Source organism: Ceratotherium simum, chromosome 1, assembly GCF_057802395.1.
Source record: "Ceratotherium simum simum isolate JZ-2026a chromosome 1, ASM5780239v1, whole genome shotgun sequence".
Classification (NCBI taxonomy): Eukaryota; Metazoa; Chordata; class Mammalia; order Perissodactyla; family Rhinocerotidae; genus Ceratotherium; species Ceratotherium simum.
In genome coordinates this window covers 64,651,132-64,663,459 of record NC_141900.1, presented here as the reverse complement: position 1 = coordinate 64,663,459, position 12,328 = coordinate 64,651,132, and the positions used below count along the sequence as shown (strand labels likewise).

General features: G+C 32.9%; 1 protein-coding gene across 4 annotated transcripts in view; it reads right to left on the bottom strand.

Annotated features, from left to right (window-relative positions):
* Positions 1 to 12,328, bottom strand: part of BBS9 (Bardet-Biedl syndrome 9) — a 444,049-nt gene that overhangs the window by 223,097 nt on the left and 208,624 nt on the right. For all 4 annotated transcript variants that reach the window (XM_087429458.1, XM_087429462.1, XM_004418838.3 and 1 more), the window contains 2 exons: positions 10,479 to 10,619; positions 2,439 to 2,534 (listed from right to left, as the gene is read on the bottom strand). In XM_087429458.1, the coding sequence (XP_087285584.1) occupies positions 2,439 to 2,534; positions 10,479 to 10,619 (237 nt within the window). The remainder of the gene's footprint in view (positions 1 to 2,438; positions 2,535 to 10,478; positions 10,620 to 12,328) is intronic.

Below are 12,328 nucleotides of genomic sequence, written 5' to 3'. Positions count from 1 at the left end.
GTAGCATTTTTTTTTCTGAAATCGCACTATACTGAATCACTCAAAATGACTGACTTCTTTGTAGAAATATTTTACAATTATTATTATAAAAATATTTGATCTAATAAAATTTGACCTGTCTGGTTATTTTTTAACAATTTTATTGAGGTAGAATTAATATACAAAAAACTGCACATATTTAATGTATACAATTTGATGAGTTTGGACATATGCATACACCTGTAAAACTATCACTACAATCAAGGTAAGAGACATATCGATCACCTGTCTTGTTATTTTCAATTTAGGACTATGGAAATCATTTTCAGAAATTTTGCTAGTATAGAGTATTATTCCTAAATATTTTTATCTTTAATGCTTTATTTTTTCAGAATTCACATAATAAACTCTAATTACATTAAAGCACTACTCTACTATCTCAAAATAAAATTCAGTTCCCCAGAGAGTGTGATTTGATATCGGAGACAATGAGCTGCATTCACATTTCTCTTGTCTGCTTTGGCTGATCTGTACTGAACCAGAGAGTTGAATTAAAATTACCATACAGCACACTTCAAACTTTGGTTGATTATTGAACAGGTTTTAAAAAGAGATGAATATGTGAAACCCACAGAAAATACTATCCATGATCCGAGGGCAACTCTATATGACTTAGGAAGCACTTACCTATTCACAAGGGAAGAAATACTACTACAAAAAAGAAAAATGCCAAACACAGATTGGGTACAAATCACTTCATTCCTTTCTTAGGGATGAATACTCTGATGGTGCAGTAGAGAGCACCAACACCAGTCTCAATTCCAGAAAACTTCACTCTCTTCATATCTATCTCCCTTCATCACCAAGGGTAGTTCCTAGGTAGAATTCAGTGTGTCACTGAAGCCAAAAAACCATCAGAGAATTGTAATGGCTGCTTTTCAGATTTCAGTTTACACAGTTCATTTGGTTCCTTATTTAAAAGATCCTGTCCTATTCCATTATTTAGTCTGTCTGCCCACACGCTGGCTGTGTCAAGGCATTGCCACATATTCAGAAATGTAAATAAACCAGTTATATACCTGGATATTTGGTGAAATTTAGAAAATGGTAAGGTACTCATGGGCAACAGCAATGCTCTAAGAGTTACTTTATCTAAAAAAGAATAAATATAATGCATTAAGACATAAATAGCCCCATTTGCACAAAGAATAACTTTTTGCCTTTGAAAGGCAAAGATTCATTTTTACAGTATCATCAACTGAAGTCAAACAGATACGTACAATTTTCCAAGAAAATGTTGGCAACAATTTTTTCAATTCAACTAAAGAGAATACTTTAACTAAGAGAAATGTACCAAAATGATTCCATCATCCAACTGAAGATAATCAAAACAAAATGGTGCCAATGGAAAAAAGACTGCAACCATGACCAAGCAAAGACCACAAAAAGTACAGAATCCTCTCATTCTTCTCAGAACTGTCTTTGATTTACGTACCTTATTCTAGAATCTTTAATTATATCCAAGTCTATTTCACCAGTTACCAATCTATGTATTCCAGAAACTGCTACGATTTTAGCCACAGAAACGTCATTACAGTTTCTAAAATAGGGATGTGTGTATGTTCCTCCCACTAACACCTTTATTTTTCAAAAAAGGATATATCCTTATTTTATTATATTTTCTGATTTTAAAAGAAATAACCAACTAAAACTGCAAATGCATAAAGTAGAAAGTGAAAGCCCATTTCATAAACTGCAGAGATTTAAAAAATTGAAGTGTACTCAGCCAGACTTTTTGCATATGTATACACATTCACTCCTTCCAATATCCTTATTGCTCCTAAAATTTGTTAAACACTTCCTTTCTTAATATTTTACTTTATTTCCATGAAGGTGTATGTAACTCAGTGAGTTTAGCAGCTTCAGTATCCTACGCACATCAGAAGTCAGTTTTACATTAAATAGTTTCAACTGTTGTTCTCATATGAAGCAACCAAATTAATAAGGCATATTTAAACCTGAAATTCAAACTTGATTATATAACTACTACTTTTCAGTCGACTGAGATTAGTCTCAGCAAAAACCATTTACTTTCACCTTCATCTTTGCCAATATCCAAAAGGAGGATATAAGAATATACACACACACAAAAAAAATCAATGCCAATTTCTTGTAGTTCTTGAAATATAGTTCACCATATACCTATCTCAAAAACATTTTTTATTTCTTTAAATTCTGTTCTCAAACTCTCTTCATTCCCAAAACCAAAGTTACATATGTCTAATGAAATACGATTCTATCTTCATAACTTTTATGTTCTATATACTTAATACCATGGTTCTTAGTTTTCAATATCTAACAGAACATCACTCTGGAGAAATCCTTGATGTGATGCTGATCTGTGATCTAGTGTCCTCAAAAGAAAATTTCAAAAGCAATAATACCATGGTTTTACTTACGAGAGGTTTTAGAAGCAAGAAGCGTAACTCGGGAACCTCCTAGGAAGCGAAAACCCATTACATTCACCTGATCATCTTCTGACTGATTGGCAAAGCCTACAAAAAAAAGAAAAAATCACCTTACATAACCACAAGGCAAGACACTTAATGTCTGGAATAGGAAGCTTAGTTGATGACAAATATTTTTTATGTCACTAGTCATGTTTAAAGCCCACATATGCAGTATATAATATATTAACTGATTTCCATAGTAGCTTCCAATTGCTAAAATTTCTGCCTCACAAGAATACTCTGGAATCATTTAATTTTCTTTCTTCTACTAGTTCATTCTAGGTCTGAAGTAGGAAATGCACAGATCAACCTAGAACATGTGTCATACCAGGTAGCAAGGAAGCTATCAGTGACTAGTAGGGTTGTAGGAAAAGGATATAAGACCCAACTTAAAGAGACTACCACTGGCCAGAGATGAAAATATTTGAGTATCAAAAAAGATAATAATTGCAATGGAGATAATAATTGCAATTATTATCTTTTTTGCATATTTCAATGCAATGGAGTGAAACATATCAAATATATTTAAATGTATGTGTTCATATTGATACTAAAAACAAAACAAAAAAGCCAACTGGTCACTACTGGAGGATCTTAGAGAATCAACTCATTATTTTAAAAATCAGTAATAAAGACAAAGTACCAAGCATTCATAGTGATGATCCTATTCGAAGTACAACACATAATCAATAGTAGATAAGGAAAAGGTTATCTGTATAGAAATATTCCAGCTAAAAATTAAAGAAAGCTTGAAATAAATAGAATATCACCATTTTTCAACTTCCAATGAATTAACGGGTCTCAGCATTGAATATCAATGGCTGTTACCATCATCAAAAGAAAAAAGACAAACAGATATTATGTAGCCCCTGCTGAAAGTATATACCACTATTCATGATGTAGTGTGGCCAAAATAATCAACCCTGACTCTATTAGCTCTAGATGCAACTATCAATTTACAGGCAACATGGTGAACAGAGAAAATATTAAACAATAGCACAGAGATGTAATGAACAAAATTCAGAGTATGGGAAACATAGGAAAAATAATCTGTATTTAATAAATAAACTGCAAATTAAAAGAGAGATGAAGGGGGAAATCTATAGAAAAGAAGATACCAAAAAATTCACGTCAAAAAATTGCAATAAGTGAACCACCTTTGAATCTTGACTCAAAAACAAACAAATAAAAATTATAATGAAGACTGTCACTTTGGGCCAAGATGGAGAAACTGGAGCCAAATTTATCCTTCCACCTGAAACAACTAAAAAAATAGGACAGAATACATGAAATAGCATTTTTTTAAGACATTGGAGATAGGAAATAAACAACAGTGATCCCTGACAAACAAGAAACAAATGAGGGGAGCCCTAGGCTTGCCCCCACTTACTGCCTAGAGAAAATTTCTAAGCCACAATACATGGAGGAGGAACCTAGGCACAACCCAGCATTCTCCTCAAGTCAAGGAGATAGAATTGGGAGTCTAGCAAGGCCAAAGTGGCAAACATTCACAGAGCAGAGTTTCAGAGAAGAGAGAGCTACAAAGAGAGAGAACTGCAGAGATCTGCAGAGTACCCCTTGATATTCAGCAGAATACCAATCAGTGCATGCCTGTGAGGAAACTACCTGAGGCTGGGAAAAGAACCATCCAAAAAGATTACAGGAAACAACCCATGAGCCCACACACGGCCAGGAATAGTCTCTGTTATCACTGACCAGAACATAAAACAGCATAATTCATGTGGCATCACGTAGAACACATAAGAGTTTGGCCTCAGTAGAAGGTGAAGTTCACCCTAGAATAAATGTTGTTCCCATCCCACCTAACAAAGCTCAAAAGCAACACTTTTAAGTTGAAAGAATCAAACTTTTCAAGTAACTTAAATACATCCCCCCAAAAAAGCTCAAGAATATTTATAAGACCACTAAAATACTCAATACACAACTAGATAAAATTCAGAAGTTCTATCAATCAAAAATTACAAGACATGCAAAGAGGGAAGAAATTACAACCCATAACAAGGAGAAAAAAAATCAATCAAAACTAACTCAGAAATGACACAGATTAGTAGACAAGGGCATTAAAACAGTTATTATATTATTATTTATGTTTAAAGGAGCTATATAAAATAGAGACATGAAAGATTAAAACAAAAAAGACCAAATTTAACTTTGAGAGATGACAACTACAACGTCTGAAATGAAAAATACACCGAGTGGGATTAAAAGCACATTACACACTGCAGAAGAAGATAACTTGAATGTATAGCAACAGAAACTACCCAAAAAAAGCACGAAAAGAAAAAAGATTGAAAAAACTAAAACAGAGCCTCCCTGAGCTCTGGAACGTCCTCAAATGTCAAATATACATATAACTGAAGTTCTTGAAACAAAGAAGAAAAAATGAACGGAGACAGAAGAAAATATTTGAAAAAATAATGGCCAAAATATTTGCAAATTGGATGAAAATTATAAACCCACAGATCAAAGAATCTTAACAAGCCCCAAGCACAAGAAAATTGAAAATAAAACAAAATTTTAAAAACTATATCAAGGGGCCGGCCCAGTGGCATAGTGGTTCGGTTCACATGCTCTGCTTCAGCAGCCTGGGGTTCACGGGTTCGGATCCCAGGTGTGGACCTATGCACCACTTGTTAGGTCACGCTGTGGCGGCATCCCATATACAAAATAGAGGAAGACAGGCACAGATGTTAGCTCAGGGCTAATCTTCCTAAGCAAAAAGACGAGGATTGGCAATGGATGTTAGCTCAGAGCCAGTCTTCCTCACGAAAAACAAAAAAAACTATATCAAGGAACACCAAAATTAAATTGCTTACAGAAAAAAAATCTTAAAAGCAGCCAGAGGAGAAAAGACACATTACATACAGAGGAACAGCATATGTCTTACCAATGCAATGCCAGAAAACAATAGAGCAATATCTTTAAAATATTGAAAGAAAAAAAATTGTCAACCTACAATGCTTTACCCAATGGAAATAACTTTCAAAAATAAAGATGAAATAAATACATTTTAAGACATACAGGGACCGGTCCGCTGGCGCAAGTGGTTAAGTGCGCGCACTCCGCTGCGGCAGCCCAGGGTTCACTGGTTTGGATCCCGGGCACGCACCAACGCACCACTTGTTAAGCCATGCTGTGGTGGCGTCCCATATAAAGTAGAACATGGGCACGGATGTTAGCCCAGGGCTTCCTCAGCAAAAAAGAGGAGGATTGGCAGTGGATGTTAGCTCAGGGCTGGTCCTCCTCACAATAAATAAATAAATAAATAAATAAATAAATAAATAAATAAGACACACAAAAGCTGAAAGAATTCATCATCTGTTTACCTGAACTAAAAGAAATGTTAAAGTACTTCAAGGAAAAGGAAAATGATACCAGATGGAAATTTGTAACTATACAAAGGAATGAAGAGCAGTGGAAAAGGTAACTCCATAAGTAAATAATAAGATTATTGTCCTTATTATGAATATCTCTTAAAAAGATAATTAACTGTTTAAAACAAATTCATAAAAATGTTTTGCCAGACTTATATGTAGGTGTAAAATATAAGACAACAATAGCACAAAGGCTGGGAGGGGAGAAATGGACGTATATTACCATTTCATTCTTATACTATATATGAGGTGCTATAATATCACCTAAAGATAGAATGTGATAAGTTAAAAATGTATATTGTAGGGGGCCGGCTCAGTGGCATAGCGATTAAGGTCACGCATTTAGCTTCAGTGGCCCGGGGTTCGACGGTTTGGATACTGGGCGCAGACCTACTCACCACTCATCAAGACATGCTGAGGTGGCATCCCATATTGGAGAGCTACAACTCTACAACTATGATGCACAACTATGTACTGGGGCTTTGGGGAGAAAAAAGAAAAAAAAAAAAGAGGAAGATTGGCAACAGATGATAATGCAGGGCCAATCTTTCTCAAAAAAAAGAAAAATATATAATGTATCATGTATTTTTAGTGAGGGAATATTGCCCCTAAGGGGGAATAAATCAATTCATGGGGTTCAAAAAAATATCTCTCATTTTATCTATAAAAACTGATATTCATACAAAATATAAACAGATATACAGGATATCTGTAGTATTAAAATGTTTGGAGGGGCTAATTAGGAAAAAGATGTCTAACAAGGCTTTTAGGGAGAGCAATAACAAAAAAAGGTTGAAAAACATTGCCATAAACTTCAAAGAAACAACTAAAATAACACTAAGTGTTATAGTGAATAAGACAACAAAGGAGATAAGATGAAATCATAAAATATACTCAATCCAAAAGAATGCAGAAAAGACAAGAAAAAGAAAAACTGAAAAAAACTGATTGGGCATATAAAAAATTAAGAGCAAGATGGTAGATTTAAAACCAACCATATCAATTATCACATTAAAAGTAAATGGTCTAGGGCCGGCCCCGTGGCTTAGCGGTTAAGTGCGTGAGCTCTGCTGCCGGCGGCCCGGGTTCGGATCCCGGGTGCGCACCGAGGCACCACTCCTCCAGCCATGCTGAGGCCGCGTCCCACATACAGCAACTAGAAGGATGTGCAGCTATGACAGACAACTATGTACTGGGGCTTTGGGGGAAAAATAAATAAATAAAATCTTTAAAAAAAAAAAAAAAAAAAAAAAAGTAAATGGTCTAAACACCCCAATTAAAAAGCAGATACTTTCAGAATGAATTAAAAAAAAAACAAGACTCAACTGTATGCTACCTATAAGAAATCTACTTAAAATATAAAGATGTAAATAACTTAAAAGAAGGAAAATACATAAACCACTGTAATACTAGTCAAAAGAAAGTTGGAATAGCTATATTAACATCACACAAAGTAGATTTCAGAGCAAAAAATATCAACAAGAACACAGGACCATTTCATAATAATCAAGAAGACATTACAATCCTAAAATTTTATATACCTGAAACAGAGCTTTAAAATATATGAAGCCAAAACTGACAGATCTGAGAAAAAAAGAAATAGACAAATTATAGTTGAAGATTTCAACTCCTTACTCTCAATAATTGATACAAGTAGACAGAAAATCAGTAAGGATATTGGAGATTTTAAAAACTATCAGAAAACTTGCCCTTACTGACATTTATGTAAAATTCCACCCAACAACAGTAGAAAGTCCATTATTTTCAACAGCATGTACAACATTTCTTAAGACAGTCCTGCCTTGGGGCCATAAAATAAGCATCAATAAATTTAAAAAGATTCAAGTCACACAAAGTATGTTCTCCTGCCACAGTGAAACTGAAGAGCAAATCAATAAGAAAAGATCTATGGAAAATCCCCAAGTATTTGGAAACTACATACCACACTTGAATTAACACTGGAGTCAAAAAAGAAATCAAAAGGGAAATCAAAAAGTATTTTGAACTGAATAAAAATCAAAACAAAACATTTCATAATTTGTAGGATACAGCTAAAGCAGTAGTTAGAGGAAATTTTATAGCATTAAACACCTATATTAAAAAGAAGAATGGTCTCTGCTTTCACCTTAAGAAACTACAAACAGAAGAGCAAATTAAACTCAAAGGAAGCAGAAGAAAGGAAAATCAGAGAAACCCAAAGAAATAGAAAATAAAAAATTAAAACAGAAAATTAATGAAACCAAAAGCTGGTTTTTTGAAAAGGCAGATAAAATGGATAAATCTTTAGTCAACAGATCAGGAAAAAAAAAAGAGAGAAGACAAAAATTACCAGTATCAGTAATGAATGAGTTGTTATCATTACAGATTCTACAGATATTAAAAGGATAATAAGGAAATATTACAAACAACCTTATGCCAATAAATTCAACAACTCAAATGAAATAGACATATTCCTTGACAAAACTACAAAAGACAAAAACTAACAAATCTCACTCAATGAGAAATAGATAACCCGAATTGTCCCGTATCTTTTGAAGAAATTTAATTTGTAGTTTAAAAACTAACCCATAGGAAAAAATTCGAGATTTGGATAACTTCTCTGGTGAATTCTACCAAATATTCAAGCAAGTTATAACACCAATTACATACACTCTTCAAAAAAATTGAAGAGAGGAAAATACTTCACAACTTATTCCACAAACTCCACATTAATGGCACATAATCACAGGGAAACAAAATTACAGATCAATATCCCTCATGAACACAAATGTAAAAATTCTAAATTAAAGTTAAGCAAATTAAATCCAACAACATGTTGAAAGGACAATACATCATGATCAAGTGTGATTTATCTCAAGAATGTACAGCTGGGCTAACATTAAAAAATTAATCAAGGTAATCCACCTATTAACAGACTAAAGAAGAAAATTATATAAATATCTCAACTGATATAGAAAAAGCACTGAAAAAATATAATATACATTACTGATAAAACTCTCAGCAAACTTGGTATAGAAGGGAACTTCTTCAACCTGGTAAAGGACATCTACAAAACACCTACAGCTAAACATCTGAGCTAAAACATACTAAATGGTGAAAGACAACGTCCATTCTCACCATTTCTATTCAATATCATCCCAGAGGTTCTAGCCAAGATAAAAAGCAAGCAAAAAACAAACAAATAGAATCCAAATTAGAAAAGAAGAAGTAAAATTGTTTTCATTTGCAGATGACATAGTATTCAAGCCAAGGTCTTAAACATTTTTCAAAGGCACCAATAAATTTGGTGTTCAACATATAATTTCCAACTATATTCCAAGCTGGTATAGGAGATCCAAGGAACTAGTACATCTGTGGAAGATGTTACAAAGGTAGTGACTCTTTCTGCCTTTTTTGTATTCCAAATTTGTTATAAGAAAATTGACTAAGAAGAAAGGGAAAGGAAAGGAAGGGAAATAAGAAAGAATCCAAAAGGTACAAAATTATTTGCTAACTATATATATATATATATATATATATATACACACACACACACACACACAAACACACACACACACACATAAACTCAATTCAAACGAAAGAATAGATTAATTGTAATAAAGAGCATTTAACTTTGGAGATTTTTCAGAGTTATATATAAATAAAGCTTTTACACGCTTCAAATTAATCAAAAATAAATTTTAAGCACTCTAAGTAGTTAATAACACAAAAGTTGACTTACCATAAATTTCTAAACCTGGTGGGAAATATTCTTTGTATTCTAAATCCTATCCACTAAGGCAAGGGTGAGGATGCATCTCATAGTCAACACTGCCAATTTTTAATGAGAGATTTAAAAGGGTTGATTTAATTCCCAGATTTTTTTTTAATTCCACCCCATCACCAAGAAAGTTAATTGATATGAGACATTAGAAACCCCAGTTACTAAAGATGTTTTATCCAATCAACGCCTCTCTCTTTTCTAAGCTACTCAGAAAGAAAAACTGACACCTGGAGAAAGTCACACCTTCACAAATTACCCCAAATATTCACTGTGATATTCAAGTTTTATACCCAAAGCCCCTTCTAAAAGATGAGAGCCAGAGAATGAACATTTGCCCTGTCCTGCTGCTGGAGACAGCAGAACCACAAAGAGCACCTACTTATGAGATTACTTTTCAGGGGCATAAGAATATACTTTAAAAAGGTACATATCCAAAAACCTACAATGAAGATGAATAATAAATATTTATATACTTAGAAAAGGGATATATCCCAAAAACCTACAATAAAGATGAATAATAAATATTTACATTCCCAGCCAAAAAATTCCACCGTCTAAAAAGAAACATTTGATGTTTCCATTTCTGAATACTGAAGCAAAATAATGATTATAATAATTTTAATCAAACTTAAAAGGTACACCTTATTACCTTGTTGATATAAGCTATTCGCCTTTGAACAGGCAAACAAGAGGGAAAAATCCTTGAGGCATTTTTATATTCTCACTTAACAATTATCTGATAATTACCCCATCATTACCTGCTGATGAAGGATTCCATTCTAAATTCTTAACATTTCTGATGTTACAGGCATGTTACTTCAAAAGTCCTACCTGGAAAGAGACTGAGAAGACTGACTGGAGATTTGTTGGAATCAATAGTTAGTTTGTGGCTTGCAGTTTTTGAAGGCTGACCTGGTAGGCAGATTAATTTAAGGGGAAGTCTAAATTTACATTGAATAACTCGAGGAATGCCTGAAATAAAAAGAGAGAAACATAGATTCATACATTTGACAAATAACTCGACAAAAAAATTTGTACTACTAATAGTTTGAGTAGCAACATATCTTATCGTAAAAGTTTGTTGCCTGCCCATTTCATTCAGCATGACTGAAATAACTGCAGAGTATTATCATAATTCATATTTTTATATTATTGTGAAAAAGTGAAAAAATAAAATCTTAAAAAGGAGCATAGGCATGAGGTCTGCCTTTAATAGTAATACCATATTTTAAAAATCATCACAGTTGAAGACTATATAAAACATTATATATAGTTATATTCAATCACTAAACTGAGTCTTTAAACTAAGACCTTCAAAGCTCTGGACCTAATTCAAGACTATCAGCAAAAATGAACAAAGAATATGAAATTTATATCGGGAAGACTCTATATGACCATATCTAATAGTTTCTCCACCCAAAAAATGTTCAAATCTTTAGTTTTTTTCACTTATTGACAAATCAAATTATAATTAACAATTTACAATAAATTATGAGCACAAAAGCAGAATTTTCTCAACTGAAGTTCATGTCATTATACACATTAATATTAAGAATATTACTTTCACATAGATTAAATTTTTGTCAATCCATTTAACTTTACATATCACTGTTAAGTGACATTTTCAAAGACTTAACAAAGCCATTCAATTGTCAATTTTTTTCTATATGTATACAGTCATACCGAAATAGGTAAATGAATAAATAACAACAATGAAGAAGAGTTTTATGCTAGAATTAAACATTTTTAAAAATCATTCCTTTTAATATTTTTATAGAAAATGAAATTGAAACCAAAGCAAATTAGGCTCTCTACTTATAAATCTAGAAAAGCAACTCTACCATTTTAGTTTTCTCTCCTTTTATTCTAGGATTCTATTTTTGACTGGATAAGATAAAAAATATACAGAATCCTATATCTTAGTCTACTGCTATAGAGAAATGGCAAACTTAAAATGTTCTACTCGATGGATCTACACATTAATTCCTGTATTTCTTTAGAGGCAGTGAGCAGCTTAAAAACAGCAAAAGCAGGAACAGTTAAAGTTTGGGGACATGATTCTAAAGTAGGATCCCTAGAATTAGCAATATATTTTGTCAATGTCAATTGGAGTTGTGTGGCTTACTCTAAATTCAAGCTGGGAGCACACTTTTCAGTACTACTTATTCACTAGGATAATGAGAGATCACCAACAATGGCAAGCATATTGATATATGAGGTCAATTAAATACTTTTTCAGAGCATGTGGAGCATATTTGTCATTCTCTTCAACATAATCTATTATCCATCAAATTTTACATAGCTCATTTTTTGCTCATAACCAACAGATGTTAAATTCACTTTTCCTGGAATCCTAGATGCAAATTATAACTGGTGTCTCTTCAGAAAAGTCCCAGGGTATTATTTCCTGACATTCTGTGAGGTTTAAGAGGCATGTGTATTTGTACTTTAAAATCATGAAATGTTTTGACTCAAAATATTATGGTAACATGATCTAAGCTACTGCTCAAACCACAACTATCAATATTACCACCAAAAATAATGTTACAAAGGACTACTTCTTCCAACTTCAAGGAAATTTCCATATATTCCCTATATCCCCTAATTATGGAAATATACCTACTAAATATGTTTCCTCTACAATATATAAATTATAGCCTCAATTAACAGATGCAGTCTGG